Source organism: Oxyura jamaicensis, chromosome 3, assembly GCF_011077185.1.
Source record: "Oxyura jamaicensis isolate SHBP4307 breed ruddy duck chromosome 3, BPBGC_Ojam_1.0, whole genome shotgun sequence".
In the NCBI taxonomy this organism is placed as follows: domain Eukaryota; kingdom Metazoa; phylum Chordata; class Aves; order Anseriformes; family Anatidae; genus Oxyura; species Oxyura jamaicensis.
The window spans coordinates 82735669-82752656 of NC_048895.1; the positions used below are offsets into that span (position 1 = coordinate 82735669).

The 16988-nt window shown below is 44.0% G+C and overlaps 2 protein-coding genes across 2 annotated transcripts in view; one reads left to right on the forward strand and one right to left on the reverse strand.

Annotated features, from left to right (window-relative positions):
• Nucleotides 1-1397, forward strand: part of ME1 (malic enzyme 1) — a 174823-nt gene extending 173426 nt beyond the window's left edge. Inside the window, exon 14 of the mRNA XM_035321390.1 lies at nucleotides 1037-1397. Coding sequence (XP_035177281.1) covers nucleotides 1037-1195 — 159 coding nt within the window. The 3' untranslated portion in view covers nucleotides 1196-1397. The remainder of the gene's footprint in view (nucleotides 1-1036) is intronic.
• Nucleotides 1398-14699: 13302 nt separating this feature from the next.
• Nucleotides 14700-16988, reverse strand: LOC118163854 (TOX high mobility group box family member 3-like). Its single transcript, XM_035320885.1, has 3 exons — nucleotides 16985-16988; nucleotides 16619-16720; nucleotides 14700-15793 (listed from the first exon to the last, which is right to left on the reverse strand). Exons 1-3 carry the CDS (start codon nucleotides 16986-16988, stop codon nucleotides 14709-14711), a joined length of 1191 nt encoding a protein of 396 aa, XP_035176776.1. The 3' UTR covers nucleotides 14700-14708.

The following is a 16988-nucleotide window of genomic DNA, read 5'->3' on the forward strand; positions in this document are numbered from 1 at the left end:
CATCCTTCATCCTGCATCCTGTTTTCATTCGTTCTGGCCTATCAGGAAAACTAACTACAGGGGGTGCTTTCTGTTTATGGCTCAGGTTTTCCAGAGGGAAGGAAGATTAGTTTGCTTTTTACTGGCAAATACAGAGAGGATGTGAATAGACTTTCAGTAACTGACCTAAACCTGCAGTTTACCAAGAAATTTGCCTGCCCTGGGGAGAGGAAGTTTTCAAATAATGTACCTATCCCAGTTCGTCCCTCAGTCAACCAGCGTGTCAACCGTCTTTTGTTTCACAGATGAATGTCCAGATAAAAGACATTTTTCTTAGGTAGATGGATGTTCTTCAGACATGGGAGGCTGCTTTCACGTGTTAACTGGCCTCTAACCCCTTCTAGACTTCATTTTTGTTGCAGCTATCTCTGGGATGCAACAATTGATTCTGGGCTTGCTGATTTCTGGGTGAGAAAAAAGCAAGAGAATTTAGGTATTTCCCCCAACCATCTTTAGAATAAAACCTGTGTGCTGTGTGGGACTAATTTGTATTGTTTGTTTGCCTTTGAGAAATCTATTATCTCACTATGGCAAATAATAAACTTCTCTCATATGCAGGGAGCATGGAGGCTTTGAGCAAATCCTACTTGTCTTACAGTGCTTTGAAGAAGATGGTAAACCAGGGTAACTTGCACAAATAAAAGCAGAAATTGTATCTCTGTGCTTGAGGGTTGTGGAATATTTTATTCCACCTGAATAATAAAGCCTAAGTATTAGTAGATGAGAAGAAACACTATTTATAACAGAATAGACATGTAATCCTGTAAGAGTTGAAAAGCAGCATGAGTCAGACTAAGTTAAACAAATGCAGCCATCACAATATTCCTAATCTTATTCACTGTATACTAGCCTGGATCCAGCGTAACTTTAGATGACTGTCAACACCAGAGAAGATAAATTGTTATCTTGATTTTGAACTAATTCCTACTTTTAAATCCTGTTAAATGTACTCAAATAGTTTATTAGCACTAATTAGGATTTGAATATATCGTTCCAGATTGCAGAGGAAGCCTACAGGAATAACACTGCCTCCACCTATCCTCAGCCCAAGGACCTAGAAGCCTTCATCCAGTCTCACATTTACAGTACTGATTATAACAGCTTTGTGGCTGACTCATATACCTGGCCTGAAGAGGCGATGAAAGTGAAACTGTAAATATTTAATGAAGAACAAACAAATTAGCAGGAGAGCAAAAGCATTAAAATATTCAGAACATTTCTACCTAGTGAGCCTAAGAATAGCTAATTTTTTAAGATGGAGAAAACTTTTTCTAAATTGTAATATTTGGTTAGAAACTCAGATTAAGAAGTCATATTAATTATACATGGGAAAATAAAAATTAATCTGAGAAATCTATTGTGGTTGGTTTTTTATTATTATTATTGTAATTGCACTTGAAATATCCTACACTATGGTTTCACAGATCCTTTTGTCATCACAATAAGTGGTTGTACCTTAAGTTCAGAGTTCTGTCACAAGTGTCAATGAGAACTTAAGCAGACAAACGGTACGGTGGAAAATTAGGAAATACATACAATGACTGTTCAATCCATTACAGGGCATAATGAAATTTGTATAAATTGTCAAGCAAATTAAAACAAACAAAGAAAAACAAACAGCAATTTAAAGAACAGTAATTTTAGGACATTTTCCACCAAAGAGAAACCTGAGTGGTCACTCCTGTGTGGAGTAATGACAGTTTTCTAATGAGACCTGAACATGCAGAAGCTTGTGTTCACATATGGTTAGAATACTTCAGTGTTACTTAACAACAAAACTGAAATCCTGTAAGTTATCACTGATTGCATTCTTTCCCATCAAGATAACTGCCGTTTTGATACGTTGCAATGGTTTGGCTTAAAGTTTGTGGAGTTAGTGGCACTTCATGTTCTCGACAAAGAGAAAATATCAGAATGTTACGAATAAGCTGCTCTTTGTCAAAGTATTTTTCTTACAAGTATCAGCCAGCTGGCTAGTAGGCTTCTCATGTTTTAAACCTTATGAATTGCTGTTTTATACACACCATAGAAACCTTTGAGTATTTCAGGCCAATATGTTTTTAAACACAGTTATGATAAAGTATTATTCTTTGTAACAAACTTCCAAATCATCCAGCTGATGTCTACTAAATGAATAATAATTATAAGAAAAAAGTCCGTCATTATGGAGGAAGCAAACACATTATTTCCACATTTCTCTCACTAAGTATTATTTAGCTCAGTTTCTTTGTAAGTTTTTAGAAATTCATTGATAATTCAGCATGTTGAATATGTTTATCTACCCACTAATTTCAACTGAAGGTATCTTCTGTTTTTTGTTTTGTTTTGTTTTTCAAACCCCTTCTAATCTGTCAACCAGTTATCAAATGATACCTGACCTTTATTTTTCTACAAAGTGACTCCCTCTGCAAACCTCAACGGAAGCATTTGTGGGTGCTCTCGTGACCTGCATGATCTGGATTCATGATTAGTGTACCCAGAAATAAAAGTCATGAGTCTGTGGTTCTTCTTACGAGGAATCATGACTGGATTTTATTATCAGCTTTTTTTTTTTTTTTTCTCCTTTAGAAAAAAGTGAATAATGCTCATGCTCACACTAAAGCTTTAGCCAGCTCTAACTCAATTGTTTGACCATTCTCCTGCACGGATTTTCTGATCTATGTCAATGTTGCCATTCAAATTTCCTACTGGTTGAAATCTCGTGGATAAGGCTTATTTCCAAATCAGTTTGGTTTGCTGCTTCAAAAGAAATTTTTTATCACGTGACAGCTTCCCAACAGGACCGAATGCAAATTCTTTTATTGTTTTTAAGTCATGATCATGTGGAAACTTCATTGACCATTGACATGCTGACACATCAATGTTTTAAACAAACAAAACCAGAATTACCACTGTTACAGAATTACCACTCCATGAAAAATGTAATGTGCTTTCTGGACAGTTCTGGAAACAAAGTGTACATGAATATTTTGATTTATTTTTTTTTCTGCTCTCATGCTTTAGAGGTATTTCTACAAAAATGAATTTTATTTGTCCAGACCTTCAGCTCTGCCACAGCTGCAGACTGCAGGTCCTGAATTCACAAAGAGAGAGACTTTCTGCCTCATTGCATTTGCCTAATGAAAAAAAATATTTAAAATTTCCTTGATTTATTTGGAAAAAAATATATTTTGTATTAATTTTGTAGTCATCGTCAGAGTGTACTGAAACACAGTCATTAAAAAGCTGCTGTCACAGAATCACAGAATCACAGAATTTTCTAGGTTGGAAGAGACCTCAAGATCATCAAGTCCAACCTCTGACCTAACACTAACAGTCCCCACTAAACCATGTCCCTAAGCTCTACATCTAATCATCTTTTAAAGACATCCAGGGATGGTGACTCCACCACTTCCCTGGGCAGCCCGTTCCAGTGTCTAACAACCCTTTCGGTAAAGAAGTTCTTCCTAACATCCAACCTAAAACTCCCCTGTCAGAATGGTTTGATTTTCAGATTTGAGCAGCCAAGCCTCAACAGCTCAACAGTGTGGTTTTATTGCTCTGTACCAATTTTCAAGTTATGGAGTTTAAGTGACAAAGCAGAAGACATCTGCTGGTGGTTCTTTATGGCACAGCTGCTTCAGAATTTTCAGTCACATTCTTCATCTACATATTATATGGATAACATTTAAATATGATAATCCACTGTATTATACAGAATTTGATACTGCGGTTGGGCACAGAAGTCTTTGCATTTCATGGGTTTGTGGAATGAAGTGAGAGTAGAGGATTCATAAAGCAGTAAAAGATGCACGTGCTAAATCTTGACTGTATCAGTAAGACTCTCTTCAGCAGGATGAGCTTTTGTATCAGAAACCATATTAATATGTTAGAATGTCAGAGGAAAGGGGAAAGTGGTTTTTGAGAATCTTGCCCCTTACCAAAGGGGCATCTGATCAATGCATTCAGCCCGATTTCTGGATCTATGAAAAACAAAAACGTTTTACAAAGTATTTATGATTGTACACATTGTATATAGAGGTATTATTATTATTTTAAGCAAGTATTCACTTTAAGAGAGGACGCATTCTCAGGATTATAGAGGATAAAAAGCATATGTGCATTTTAGACCAGGAGAAAATTGAGATTACCTTGCCTGATCTCCTACAAAGCGTGGGCTGTAGAATTTCTCTTTATTTCTCTCTTTAAAACACACTATAGAGCACTTCAGTTTAAAATGGAGCACTTCAGTTCTTTGGAAATAAAATTCTGACTGCAGCCAAAAAGCAGGAGAGGATTCATGTGTCCTCAGCGCTTGAGGCTCTTGCACAGCAGGAGGGAATTTTCACTAACGTTTCCAAGTCTATGGTTAGTCCTGAAAAGAGAGGTTTATCATGAAATGACTAATTACCTTGACAATCTGTCATGAGGAAAAAAAAAAAAATCACAGAATCACAAAATCATCTAGGTTGGAAGAGACCTCCAAGATCACCGAGTCCAACCTCTGACCTAACACTAACAAGCCTTCCACTAAACCATATCCCTAAGCTCTACACATCTAAACGTCTTTTAAAGACCTCCAGGGATGGTGACTCATCCACTGCCCTGGGCAGCCCGTTCCAATCCTACATGAGCCCACAGAACTCCTCTCTGAAGATTGGTGAAAGGGTGCATTTTATAAAGACACCTGATCTTGTACATAAGTTTCTAAAAACATCATGAAGCCACCTCACTACCCAGTAAATTGTTCTAATGTTTAATTACCCTTATTCCAAGGAAAACACATATTCTTCTAGGCTGAGTTTGTCCAGTTGTTGCCCTATTTTATAATCAGCCCTACACTACTGGCCGTACTACTCTAGGCACTTGTTTGCACTGCTTAGCTGCCACGTGTAACCTTTTTTTTTCCAGCAGGATAGCCCCCTGGAACTCATTACACTGTTCTGCTCCCCAGTTCACAGCTGGTTCTGTCAGCGTTTGTGCCACTCCTCTCCACGACATCCTGACACTTGGGGCTGGTTGACATTACAGCATCTCATTGGGGCATTACAGCAATAAAAAATCAGAATGCCAGCACACGTAGCAGCCCCTTCTGAGGGAATCACAGAATCACAGAATAGTCTAGGTTGGAAGAGACCTCCAAGATCAGTCCAACCTCTGACCTAACACTAACAGTCCCCACTAAACCATATCCCTAAGCTCTACATCGAAACGGCTTTTAAAGACCTCCAGGGATGGTGACTCAACCACTTCCCTGGACAGCCTATTGCAGTGACTAACAACCCGTTCAGGAAAGAAGTTCTTCCTAACATCCAACCTAAACCTCCCCTGGTGCAACTTAAGCCCATTCCCCCTCGTCCTGTCACCAGGCACGTGGGAGAATAGACCAACCCCCACCTCGCTACAGCCTCCCTTCAGGTACCTGTAGAGTGCAATAAGGTCACCCCTGAGCCTCCTCTTCTCCAGGCTAAACAGTCCCAGCTCCCTCAGCCGCTCCTCGTAAGACTTGTTCTCCAGGCCCCTCACCAGCTTCGTAGCCCTTCTCTGGACTCGTTCGAGCACCTCCATGTCCTTCTTGTAGCAAGGGGCCCAAAACTGAACACAGTACTCGAGGTGCGGCCTCACCAGAGCCGAGTAGAGGGGGACAATCACTTCCCTGGACCTGCTGGCCACGCTGTTTCTTATGCAAGCCAGGATGCTGCTGGCCTTCTTGGCCGCCTGAGCACACTGCTGGCTCATATTCAGCCGACTGTCAACCAAAAGTAAGGTGGTGTAATGCGAAGTGCGATGTCTGCATCCCCACGAGGGTGTTAGCGTAGCAGGCACACAGCCACAACATGATTATATGAAGGTGCTTTATTCAGCACTGGGAAACCAGGGGAAGGTGCTCAAATATGGCTTCCAAGTCCTGTTACATCCCGATCGCTATTTATATCCTACAGGTTACATAATTGATGCATATTCATTAGTATTCATTAATATTTACAACACCAGCCTTGCTTCATATGCTAATTATCTCTCCTCCCATTCACGCATGCGTGGTGCTCTCTGGTGGTCGTCCCGAGGGTCGTCCAGATGAAGTAAGGAGTCATCCTCAGGGTTAAACTTTTCACCTCTTCTTCTTGGCGCATGCTCTTTTTCAGTTTTTGACTTTAATTAGTCCTTGGCTTCAGTCCTAACCCACCTCATCCATCTTGACTTCTTATCAAGGTTGAGGTTGTACCTGTTCTATCTCTCGAGGCTTGTCTTATCTCTGCTCTATCCCTTTATCATTTGTTTATGCATTCCTTTACTATACACATGATAATATTCAGCTATGAATCTCCCATCCCATCACCAAGATATGTTTCTTAACCCTAACATTTCCCCCCTTTGAAAATACTTCACTCTACTGGGGCAATGATCTATCCTATCTCTCAGGTATCCGCATACTCCATGCTCTTTTATTAAAAGTGTATCTAAAGCCATTCTGTTCTGCAAGGTCATTTTAGTAGTGGCCTGCAACTGCAGATTTAGATCTTTAAATCCTTTCCTGGTCACTTTTGCCAATCTGTCCACCTGTGCCATCAAATTATATAGCATTTATTTTAGATAAGCAAAATACAAACAACTTAATTGCTGCTATCGTAACTCATAAAAAAGTATAAAACAGCATAAAAACACAATAAGCAATGTAGCAATTAATAATTCATGTTACCAGGGTTTACATTAAAGCCTCATTTATGAAAACTTTACAACACATGATATGAAAACTTACAACTTTTAAAGAAAATATTTACATTGATTATTCGGTTGTGGAGTTTCTTTTAAATATTCTACTGGTTTTACAGGATATTAAAAACTTGCATTTTTCATCTTAGCTTTTTGTAATAATAGTTTTATTTAAGTGCATTTCCCTTTTAAAAATACAGTGTATTAAATCTGAAACTCATCACTTTGACACAGAATATAATATTCACATTTGTTCTGTAATTGGAATTAAGGTAAGAGGGTAACTGACAATATATATTTTGTTACAAACTATGGTACCTTTATTTGGAGAAATGTAGTGAAAGGATGGATCAAACATTTAAGTTCAGTTACTTGCATTTGTTTTTCTGAAGATATTTAGGCAGGGATGGGAGATGTGATCTGAAAGGCTACTGGAGAGTGCTGCTGAGGAGAAGGCTGTGACTGGTGTTGCATATGCTGCATTTGCTGCTGCTGCATTTGCTGAAGCTGTATGTGCTGAAGCTGCTGTTGCATTTGCTGTTGAATAATTTGCTGCAGAAGATGCTGCTGCTGCTGCTGCAAATGTTGTTGCATGTGGTGCTGGAAATGCTGCTGTTGCATTTGTTGTTTTATTTGCTGATGCATTTGATGCTGATGTAGCTGCTGTTGCTGCATCTGTTGCTGCTGGAGCTGCTGTATATGGTGCTGCTGGCTTGCATTGAGGGACTTACTTGAGATTGTTGTAGTTTAACCCGGCTGGCAGCTAAACACCACACAGCCGTTCGCTCACCCTCCCCCCTCCCTCTCTGGGATGGGGGAGAGAAACAGGAAAGTGAAGCCTGTGAGTTGAGATAAAGACAGTTTATTAAGATAGAAAATAATAATGATAATAATAATAATATGTACAAACAAGTGATGCACAATGCAATTGCTCACCACCCGCTGACCGATGCCCAGCCCAACCCCGAGCAGCCAGCCCCCCACCCCGGCTAGCCACCCCATATCTTGTTCAGCATGCTGTCAGATGGTATGGAATACCCCTTGGGCCAGTTGGGGTCAGCTGTCCTGGGTCTGTCCCCTCCCAGTTCCCGCTGCACCCCCAGCCTGCCCGCTGGCAGGACAGAGCGAGGGGCTGAAAAGTCCTTGGCTTAGTGTAAGCACTGCTCTGCTGCAATTAAAACATCAGCATGTTATCAGCACTCTTCTCATCCTAATCCAAAACATAGCACCCTACCAGCTACTAGGAGGAAAAATAACTCTGTCCTAACTGAAACCAGGACATATATCCACCCCTTATTCCATACCATTTATGTCATGCTCAGGTTACACTCTTTCCAATACATTCTAGTTAATCACTATTTTCATCTATGGTAGTGATGACACACAGTATTATATAATAATTAACATAATACAACTCAACTCATGGGCTATTCTCACCCAGTATTAAATCCCCTTGAGGTACACACCGGACCTCCCCATTCTTTTGCATTACCCACCAAGTGCATCCAGGTCCCTGAGCAAAAGCAATCCCACACATGGGTTTGCCTTTTCCTGAGGCAGGAGTAGCCCAGACTGTCTTTCCCAGCATGTTTCTTACATGCCACTACAGGAATTTTATCCCCTTCTACTGTACGTAGCAGGTTTGATTGGGCAGGTCCAGCTCGGTTGGCAGATCCCCTAGTATTGACTAACCAGGTGGCTTTTGCCAAATGTGCATCCCAATTTCGGAATGTCCCAGCACCCATTGCTTTCAGTGTAGTCTTTGACAGTCCATTGTATCGCTCAACTTTACCGGAGGCTGGTGCGTGATAGGAGATGTGATACACCCACTCAATACCATGTTCTTTGGCCCAAGTGTCTATAAGGTTGTTTCGGAAATGAGTCCCATTGTCTGACTCAATTCTTTCTGGGGTGCCATGTCGCCAAAGGACTTGCTTTTCAAGGCCCAGGATAGTGTTTCGGGCAGTGGCATGGGGCACAGGATATGTTTCCAGCCATCTGGTGGTTGCTTCCACCATTGTAAGTACGTGGCGCTTGCCGTTGCGGGTTTGAGGGAGTGTGATGTAATCAATCTGCCAGGCCTCTCCATATTTATATTTCAGCCATCGTCCCCCGTACCAAAGAGGCTTTGACCGTTTGGCTTGCTTGATTGCAGCACATGTTTCACAATCATGAATAACCTGTGCTATAGTGTCCATGGTCAGGTCCATCCCTGATCACGAGCCCATCTGTATGTTGCATCTCTGCCTTGATGGCCCGAGGTTTCATGGGCCCATTGGGCTACAAATAGTTCACCCTTATATTGCCAGTCCAGGTCCACCTGAGCCAGTTCAATCTTGGCAGCCTGATCCACCTGCTGGTTGTTTTGATGTTCTTCAGTAGCCCGATTCTTGGGCACATGAGCATCTACATGGCGTACCTTTACAACCAGGTTCTCTACCCAGGCAGCAATATCTTGCCACAGTGCAGCAGCCCAGATGGGTTTGCCCCTGTGCTGCCAGTTGTTCTGTTTCCATTGCTGTAACCACCCCCAAAGGGCATTTGCTATCATCCACGAATCAGTGTAGAGGTAGAGAACTGGCCACTTTTCTCGTTCAGCAATATCTAAAGCCAGCTGGATGGCTTTCACTTCTGCAAATTGACTCGATTCACCTTCTCCCTCAGCAGCTTCTGCAACTCGTCGTGTAGGACTCCATACAGCAGCTTTCCATCTCCGATGCTTTCCCACAATGCGACAGGACCCGTCAGTGAACAGGGCATATCTCTTCTCATTTTCTGGTAGCTTGTTGTACAGTGGGGCTTCTTCAGCATGGACCGCCTCCTCCTCTGATGACATCCCAAAGTATTTGCCTTCTGGCCAGTCCATAATCACTGCCAAGATTCCCGGACGACTGGGGTTTCCTATTCGAGCCCGCTGAGTAATCAGTGCAACCCACTTGCTCCATGTAGCATCAGTTGCATGATGTGTAGAGGGGACCCTTCCTTTGAACATCCAGCCCAGTACTGGCAGTCAGGGTGCCAGGAGGAGCTGTGCTTCAGTACCGACCACTTCCGAAGCAGATCGAACTCCTTCATATGCCGCCAATATCTCCTTTTCGGTTGGAGTGTAGCGGGTCTCAGATCCTCTGTATCCTCGACTCCAAAACTCTAGGGGTCTACCTCGAGTTTCCCCGGGTTCTTTCTGCCAGAGGCTCCAGGTGGGGCCATTCTCCCCAGCTGCAGTGTAGAGCACATTCTTTACATCTGGTCCTGTTCGGACTGGCCCAAGGGCTACTGCATGAACCATTTCCTGCTTAATTTGTTCAAAAGCTTGTCGTTGCTCAGGGCCCCATTCAAAATCATTCTTCTTACGGGTTACTTGGTAGAGCGGGTTTACAATCAGACTGTAATTTGGAATGTGCATTCTCCAAAACCCCACGACACCTAGGAAAGTTTGTGTTTCCTTTTTGCTAGTTGGTGGAGACATAGCTGTTATTTTGTTGATCACGTCCATTGGGATTTGACGACGTCCATCTTGCCATTTTATTCCTAAAAACTGGATCTCTTGTGCAGGTCCTTTAGCTTTATTTTGTTTTATGGCAAAACCGGCCTTCAGAAGGATTTGGATTATTTTCTTCCCTTTCTCAAAAACTTCCTCTGCTGTGTCACCCCACACAATGATGTCATCGATGTACTGCAGGTGTTCAGGAGCTTCCCCCTGCTCCAGTGCAGACTGGATCAGTCCATGGCAAATTGTAGGGCTATGTTTCCACCCCTGGGGCAGCCGATTCCAAGTATATTGGACTCCCCTCCAAGTAAAGGCAAACTGTGGCCTGCACTCTGCTGCTAGAGGGATGGAGAAAAATGCATTAGCGATATCAATTGTGGCGTACCACTTGGCTGCCTTTGATTCCAGTTCGTACTGGAGTTCTAGCATGTCCGGCACTGCAGCACTCAGTGGTGGTGTGACCTCATTCAGGCCACGATAGTCCACGGTTAGTCTCCGCTCACCATTAGACTGTCGCACTGGCCATCTGGGACTATTAAAAGCTGAATGAGTCTTGCTGATCACTCCTTGGCTCTCCAGTTGACGAATTAGCTTATGGATGGGAATCAGGGAGTCTCGGTCGGTGCGATATTGCCGCCGGTGCACAGTTGTAATAGCAATTGGCACTTGTTGTTCTTCGACCCTCAGCAACCCCACAACAAAAGGGTCCTCTGAGAGACCGGGCAAGGTAGACAACTGTTTAATGCCCTCTGTCTCTAAGGCAGCTATGCCAAAAGCCCACCGGGACCCTTTTGGGTCCTTGAAATATCCTCTTCTAAAATAGTCTATGCCAAGGATGCACGGAGCATCCGGGCCAGTCACAATACGGTGTTTTTGCCACTCATTCCCAGTTAGACTCAGTTCAGCTTCCAATACAGTTAATTGCTGGGATCCTCCCATCACTCCATAAATACTGATGGGCTCTGGCCCTTTATGGCTTGATGGCATTAGAGTACATTGTGCACCGGTGTCTACTAAAGCCTTATACTTCTGTGCGTCTGATGTGCCAGGCCATCGAATCCACACAGTCCAATAAACTCGACTGTCCCTTTCCTCCCCATGGCTGGGGGCAGGACCCCTCTAATCCTCGTCAGAATCTTCATTCCTGTGTTTAAAGGACTGCCTGCTGGAAGTTGGAGCAGCAAACTTTTCAGAGAACCCCTTTTTCCTGATTGTTTTCTTTTGCAACTCACGTACCCGTGCCTCTAGGGTTGCGGTGGATTTTCCATCCCATTTTCTCATGTCCTCTCCATGGTCACGTAGGTAAAACCACAGGATGGCACGAGGTGTGTATCCACCATATCGTCTTCCTTGCATGGATGAGCGCTTACCCCTAATAGCAGAGACATTGGTTTGTACAAGAGTGGAGGAAAATAAACTCTCTTTAAGTTGCTGGACCTCTTCAGAAAGTTTCTCAAAAGTATTCTCTTTTAGCTGGTGGACCCTGGTTCGTTCAGGTGGGGAGGAAAATAATCTCTCTTCAAGGTGCTGGACCTTTTCAGAAAGTTTCTCTAAAATATTCTCTTTTAGTTGATGGACGCTTTCAGAAAGTTTCTCCACAGCCGAGACGCAGGCCTGTAGGGAAGAGGAGAGACTTTCTTCGTACTGCCGGAGTTGTTTAGCCACATCACCCACTGTGGGTGCCTCATCCTCTTTCCAGGCCATTATTGCCAATGAGCTGGCATATGATGATGGTGCACTCCGTACAAACTTCCGCCACATGGGTCGTGTACACTTGACTTCATCTGGATCTGTGAGTACTTGTCCATTGTCTGGGTCCTCATAAATCACCTCCCGTACAGCTAATTCCCTCAGGTACTGGATTCCCTTCTCCATAGTGGTCCACTTGCCTGGCAGACATACAAGTTCTTCCTTGTAGGGATACCTTTCCCTTACAGCATACAGGAGACGCCTCCAGAGGCTGTGAGATCGTGCTCCATCTCCAATTGCTTTGTCAATGCCTGCATCTCTAGCAAGGGATCCCAGCCGCCTGGCTTTCCTGCCCTCTAATTCCACACAATTGGCTCCGGTATCCCAGCACCAGAGCAGCCAGGTGACAAGCTGCTCACTTATGCAGAGACCAAAATCTTTTCGCACCATCTCGTAGCTCATACTGGTATAGGTTTCAGGTAACTACTGTTGATTTTTCAACATCCTCATCTTCATCCTCCTGCATCCCTGATGGCCCAGCCTTGTCTTCTCCATACCTACACCTAGCAGAAGACTGATTTAAAGAACGAAGTCAAAATTTCTTCTTAGTAACAAGGTATTCTTTATTGACAGCGTTGGATGCACGGGGGATCTCTCCACCTAACGTGCATACCCGCAGTGATAAACTATCTCATATTTATACAGCAGAGCAATGAATATTCAATTAACGCCTATACATATTTATTACCTAATCCCACCTACTCTCGCTTTGTATGCTAATTAGCTTATCAATCCTTTGCGCTTGCACAGATTCTTCCAAGAATTGTGGGCAGGGGTATTCGGGACGTGGGCAGTGGTCTTTGGGAGGAAGGCTGTATGTCTTCCTCATAGTATGCTTTTCACCCTTTACCTAGAATGTAGCGATTTTGCAAGCTTGCAATGTCCTTATTGGTCTGAGCTAATTTATGTCCTTGTTGTCCATCTGTTTCCTGCCTGGGAGGTGATGGTCTGGCAAGCTTTTGTTAGTTTTCACACATCCTTCACCTCTTGGCCCTTGATAGTATATTTTTCAGACTTAACTTCTTCCTTGACTAACAGATAATATTGAGTAAATATTCTATTCAAAGCTTAGTACTTAGATAATGACTCATCCTACTGTCTAGCTAGCTAAGCATTCTTTTATATTTAACTATTTGCTTGCTTGTTTCAAGACTCTGTGTTCTAAACGGCCTGAGTCTCTATACCATTTTTTCACCTTGTCTACAGGGCAACTTGTACTGCTACAGCTCGTTTCTCTGACTCAGCCACAGGGTCTGCCACAGGGGTTGGAATACCCTCTGGAGGGGCAACTTGCACTGCTACGGCTCGTTTCTCTGGCCCAGCCACAGGAGCTGGAGCGGCTGCAGGAGCAGGAGCTGGAGCTGGGGCGGCTGCAGGGTCTGTCACTCGGTTCATAGTAGCATCAATTGCAGCTCGATAGGCATAGGCCAGGCCCCAACATGCTACAGTGAGTTGTGTCACTTTGGAACTGCCAGAGTCATGACACTCTTTTTGCAAGCATTCTACCAGTTTTTTAGGATTTTGCAGTTGTTCAGGGGTGAATCTACAAAACATCGGAGGTGCCCACTGCTCTAGCCACCTGCCCATATCCTCCCACACTCCCTGCCACTCACAATTATCCCGCCTCAGGACAGATCTCTGCATGAGATTCCTAAGTAGTTGTTTAACCTTGAACAAAACCTGAAGCGCATTCAAGAGACATAACAACAAGAACATGCTGGTCTGAGTATCCCAAGGATATTCAACATCTTGGAGAGCTATCGTAACTAGCTCGGGGGATAAGAGGGTGCTGAAGGAGAAAGGGAGAGTGAACAAGTAAGGAAAAATATCTTTCCCTGTCCCCTTCACAGACTGGCTCCCTGATGGAAAAAGGCAGTAGGTGTAATTGTTAATAGTTTCCGAGATATAGTTTCCAAAGTACAGAGTCGACGACAGTGCTGCGTACAAACACCAAGTTAGAGTCATGGCCAGATATTTCATCATATCGTAAGCTATTGTTACACAGCACAGTACCATAACGATCTTAAACCAGGGCCCGGAAAGGATAAACAGCACGACAGGGATCACATACAGCAAGTAACGAGCTATAAAACTCAGTTTGGAATACAGGCACAGCAGACTTGAGATTAAAGCAATCAACATTCCGACTAGCAACTATTAACAGGTCTAATATTTATACCAATTTAAGTTTAACACACTCTGGTCAGATCTGTCATTATCTCAACCCTTCGTACCCCACGTTGGGCGCCAAAAGGACTGTTGTGGTTTAACCCGGCCACAGCTAAACACCACACAGCCGTTCGCTCACCCTCCCCCCTCCCTCTCTGGGATGGGGGAGAGAAACAGGAAAGTGAAGCCTGTGGGTTGAGATAAAGACAGTTTATTCAGATAGAAAATAATAATATGTACAAACAAGTGATGCACAATGCAATTGCTCACCACCCGCTGACCGATGCCCAGCCCAACCCCGAGCAGCCAGCCCCCCATCCCAGCTAGCCACCCCATATCTTGTTCAGCATGCCGTCAGATGGTATGGAATACCCCTTGGGCCAGTTGGGGTCAGCTGTCCTGGGTCTGTCCCCTCCCAGCTCCCGCTGCACCCCCAGCCTGCCCGCTGGCAGGACAGAGCGAGGGGCTGAAAAGTCCTTGGCTTAGTGTAAGCACTGCTCTGCTGCAATTAAAACATCAGCATGTTATCAGCACTCTTCTCATCCTAATCCAAAACATAGCACCCTACCAGCTACTAGGAGGAAAAATAACTCTGTCCTAACTGAAACCAGGACAGAGATGAAGATGGTGTTGCTACCATATTTGTTCCCATAGAGCTTAACAATAGAGCTGCAATGTTTGTTGGCATGTTTGGTGCAATGTTAACAGACGCTACAATCATTGGCAGTCCGATGGTTAGAGGTTTTGGAGCAATTACTCTGGAAAGGGACTGTTGAAGACTTTGAGGAGACGCCAATACTGTTGCACGTTGAGAGAGGGAAGTATTCAGAATAAGGGAGGAAGACAAATTTGTGGATGCCAATGTTTGCTGGACAGAACGAATTGTCTGGGCCTCAGCAGACTCTTCAGCAGCCTTGGAAACAAGGCTTGTTCTATAGGCTGCAAGTGCCTTTCGGTATTCTTTTTTGGCAGCTTCAGTTTTTCTTTTATAAATCTGTTTTTGTTCTCCTGAACTGTCCCACATCGATGCCACTATTTTTGAAACCTCTCCAAACGTAGCATTTGGGTTCTGCCCTTTAATTGCAGCTTGTGTATCTCTGAAGAAAAGGGCATATGCTGACACTGGCTTTTGTGGCTCATTGGGATCTTTCTTTTTCTTCTTCTTTGGAGTCTTGGGCTTCTTGCCAGAATCTGGGGCAGCTCTTTTTTCTCCAGTAGCTCTATTTGATTCATCTGCATCTTCTTCATTTATAGAGCTGGACTGGGAAGGAGTGGCTGATTTACTTGCAGGAGGGGAGGGAGAAGTGTGTGGCAAGTTAGTGCCTCCTAAATTTAGCCCCAGCTGTGTCCTTCGCTGAGACTGGTTAATGGTGGTGAGCTGAGAGGGAGGCATAATTCCTGAATGAGCAGCATCAGTCATGTGGACAATGGATCTCATAATCAAAGAATGGTCTTGGCGGTACTGAGAAACTTTTGTGTGACTCTGATCCTTGATAGCTGTAAAGGTTGTCAGTAAGACCCGATAGGATCTGGCCCACCGTTCCTTTAAAGGTTCTTCATTCCAGTTCTTAATATACACTGTATCCCCTGGTTGGACATCATGCACAGGATTTTCCAGAGACAATGGTTGGTTCCACACCAGGACGCTGCGTAGTCGAGCTAAGGTTTTGCCAAGAGATAAAACATAATTATAAATATCTTGTTTATCACCAGTATGCATACTTGGATTTGGCTCAGGGGATTCATAAGGTTTTCCATACATAATCTCAAAAGGGCTTACGGACATTCCACTTCTGGGTTTTATTCTGATTCGTAATAAAGCTATCACATTATTCATTAGCACATATTTCTAGTACCATTATTCCGCAAGCACGCTGCCACTCGGGTTTCCTATGCAAATAGAAAAATAACTCTACATATGGGAGTTCATCCAGTTTTCCCTCCCGCTTACAAAACAACATCAACTGTAAAATGGTATTATACTGTAAAGTTCTGTTTTCAGGCCATTTTTCCTGATCCTCCAATTTGTACTGCGGCCACCAAGTATTACAATAATCAATTAATTTCCCTTTTCACGTTTCTTGCCCAGAACTTCCTTCCCTCCAAGGGGCTAATAGACATCCCAATGGTGGCGATCGTGGGATAGATGCACCCTTTCCCCCAATCCCTTTTAACCTGTCCATTACCAATATAACTTTACAGAGTAACCACAGGCCAGGTGCCGCCCCTGCAGCACTGACCACGCAAGAGTTAAAACCGAGAGAGCTGCTGCCGCAGCAACGCTGGCCGGAGCAGAGGCTGACCCTGCAGCGTATACCAGACCACCAATGCCGAACCTGCAGAGCTTTCGCCGCTGTCTAATGGACGGCGCCGAGGCTTACCCCGGGAGCTCCCTGCCCAACCGAGCGTGGCTTTCGCCGCGTCTGACCGGCAGGCTTTCCAGACCAGATCGGTACCGAAAACCAGAAAGCACCTTTTGCTTACCTATCCAGCGGCACGTCGTGAGCAGCGGAGGTCGGTGGCGGGTCGATGGCTCCCCGAGAACCTCCTCGGTGCCGGCCGGAGCGTAATGGAGACACGACCCGCCTCAGCAGCGCCCACGCCGTCCCACCTGGGTCGCCGCAGTGTTCGCGTAGCAGGCACACAGCCACAACGGGATTATATGAAGGTGCTTTATTCAGCGCTGGGAACCACGGGCAGGCGCCCAAATATGGCCTCCAAGTCCTGTTACACCCCCGATCGCTATTTATAATCCCACAGGTTACATAATTGATGCATATTCATTAGTATTCATTAATATTTACGACATCAGCCTCGCTTCGCATGCTAATTATCTCTCCTCCCATTCACGCAT

What these genes read in the sequence shown, in the direction of transcription:
- LOC118163854 (XM_035320885.1), bottom strand. An exon ending in CACGACGTGCCGCTGGATAG is followed by an intron (nt 15,794 to 16,618) that starts GTAAGCAAAAGG and finishes GCAAAACCTTAG; the next exon opens with CTCGACTACGCAGCGTCCTG.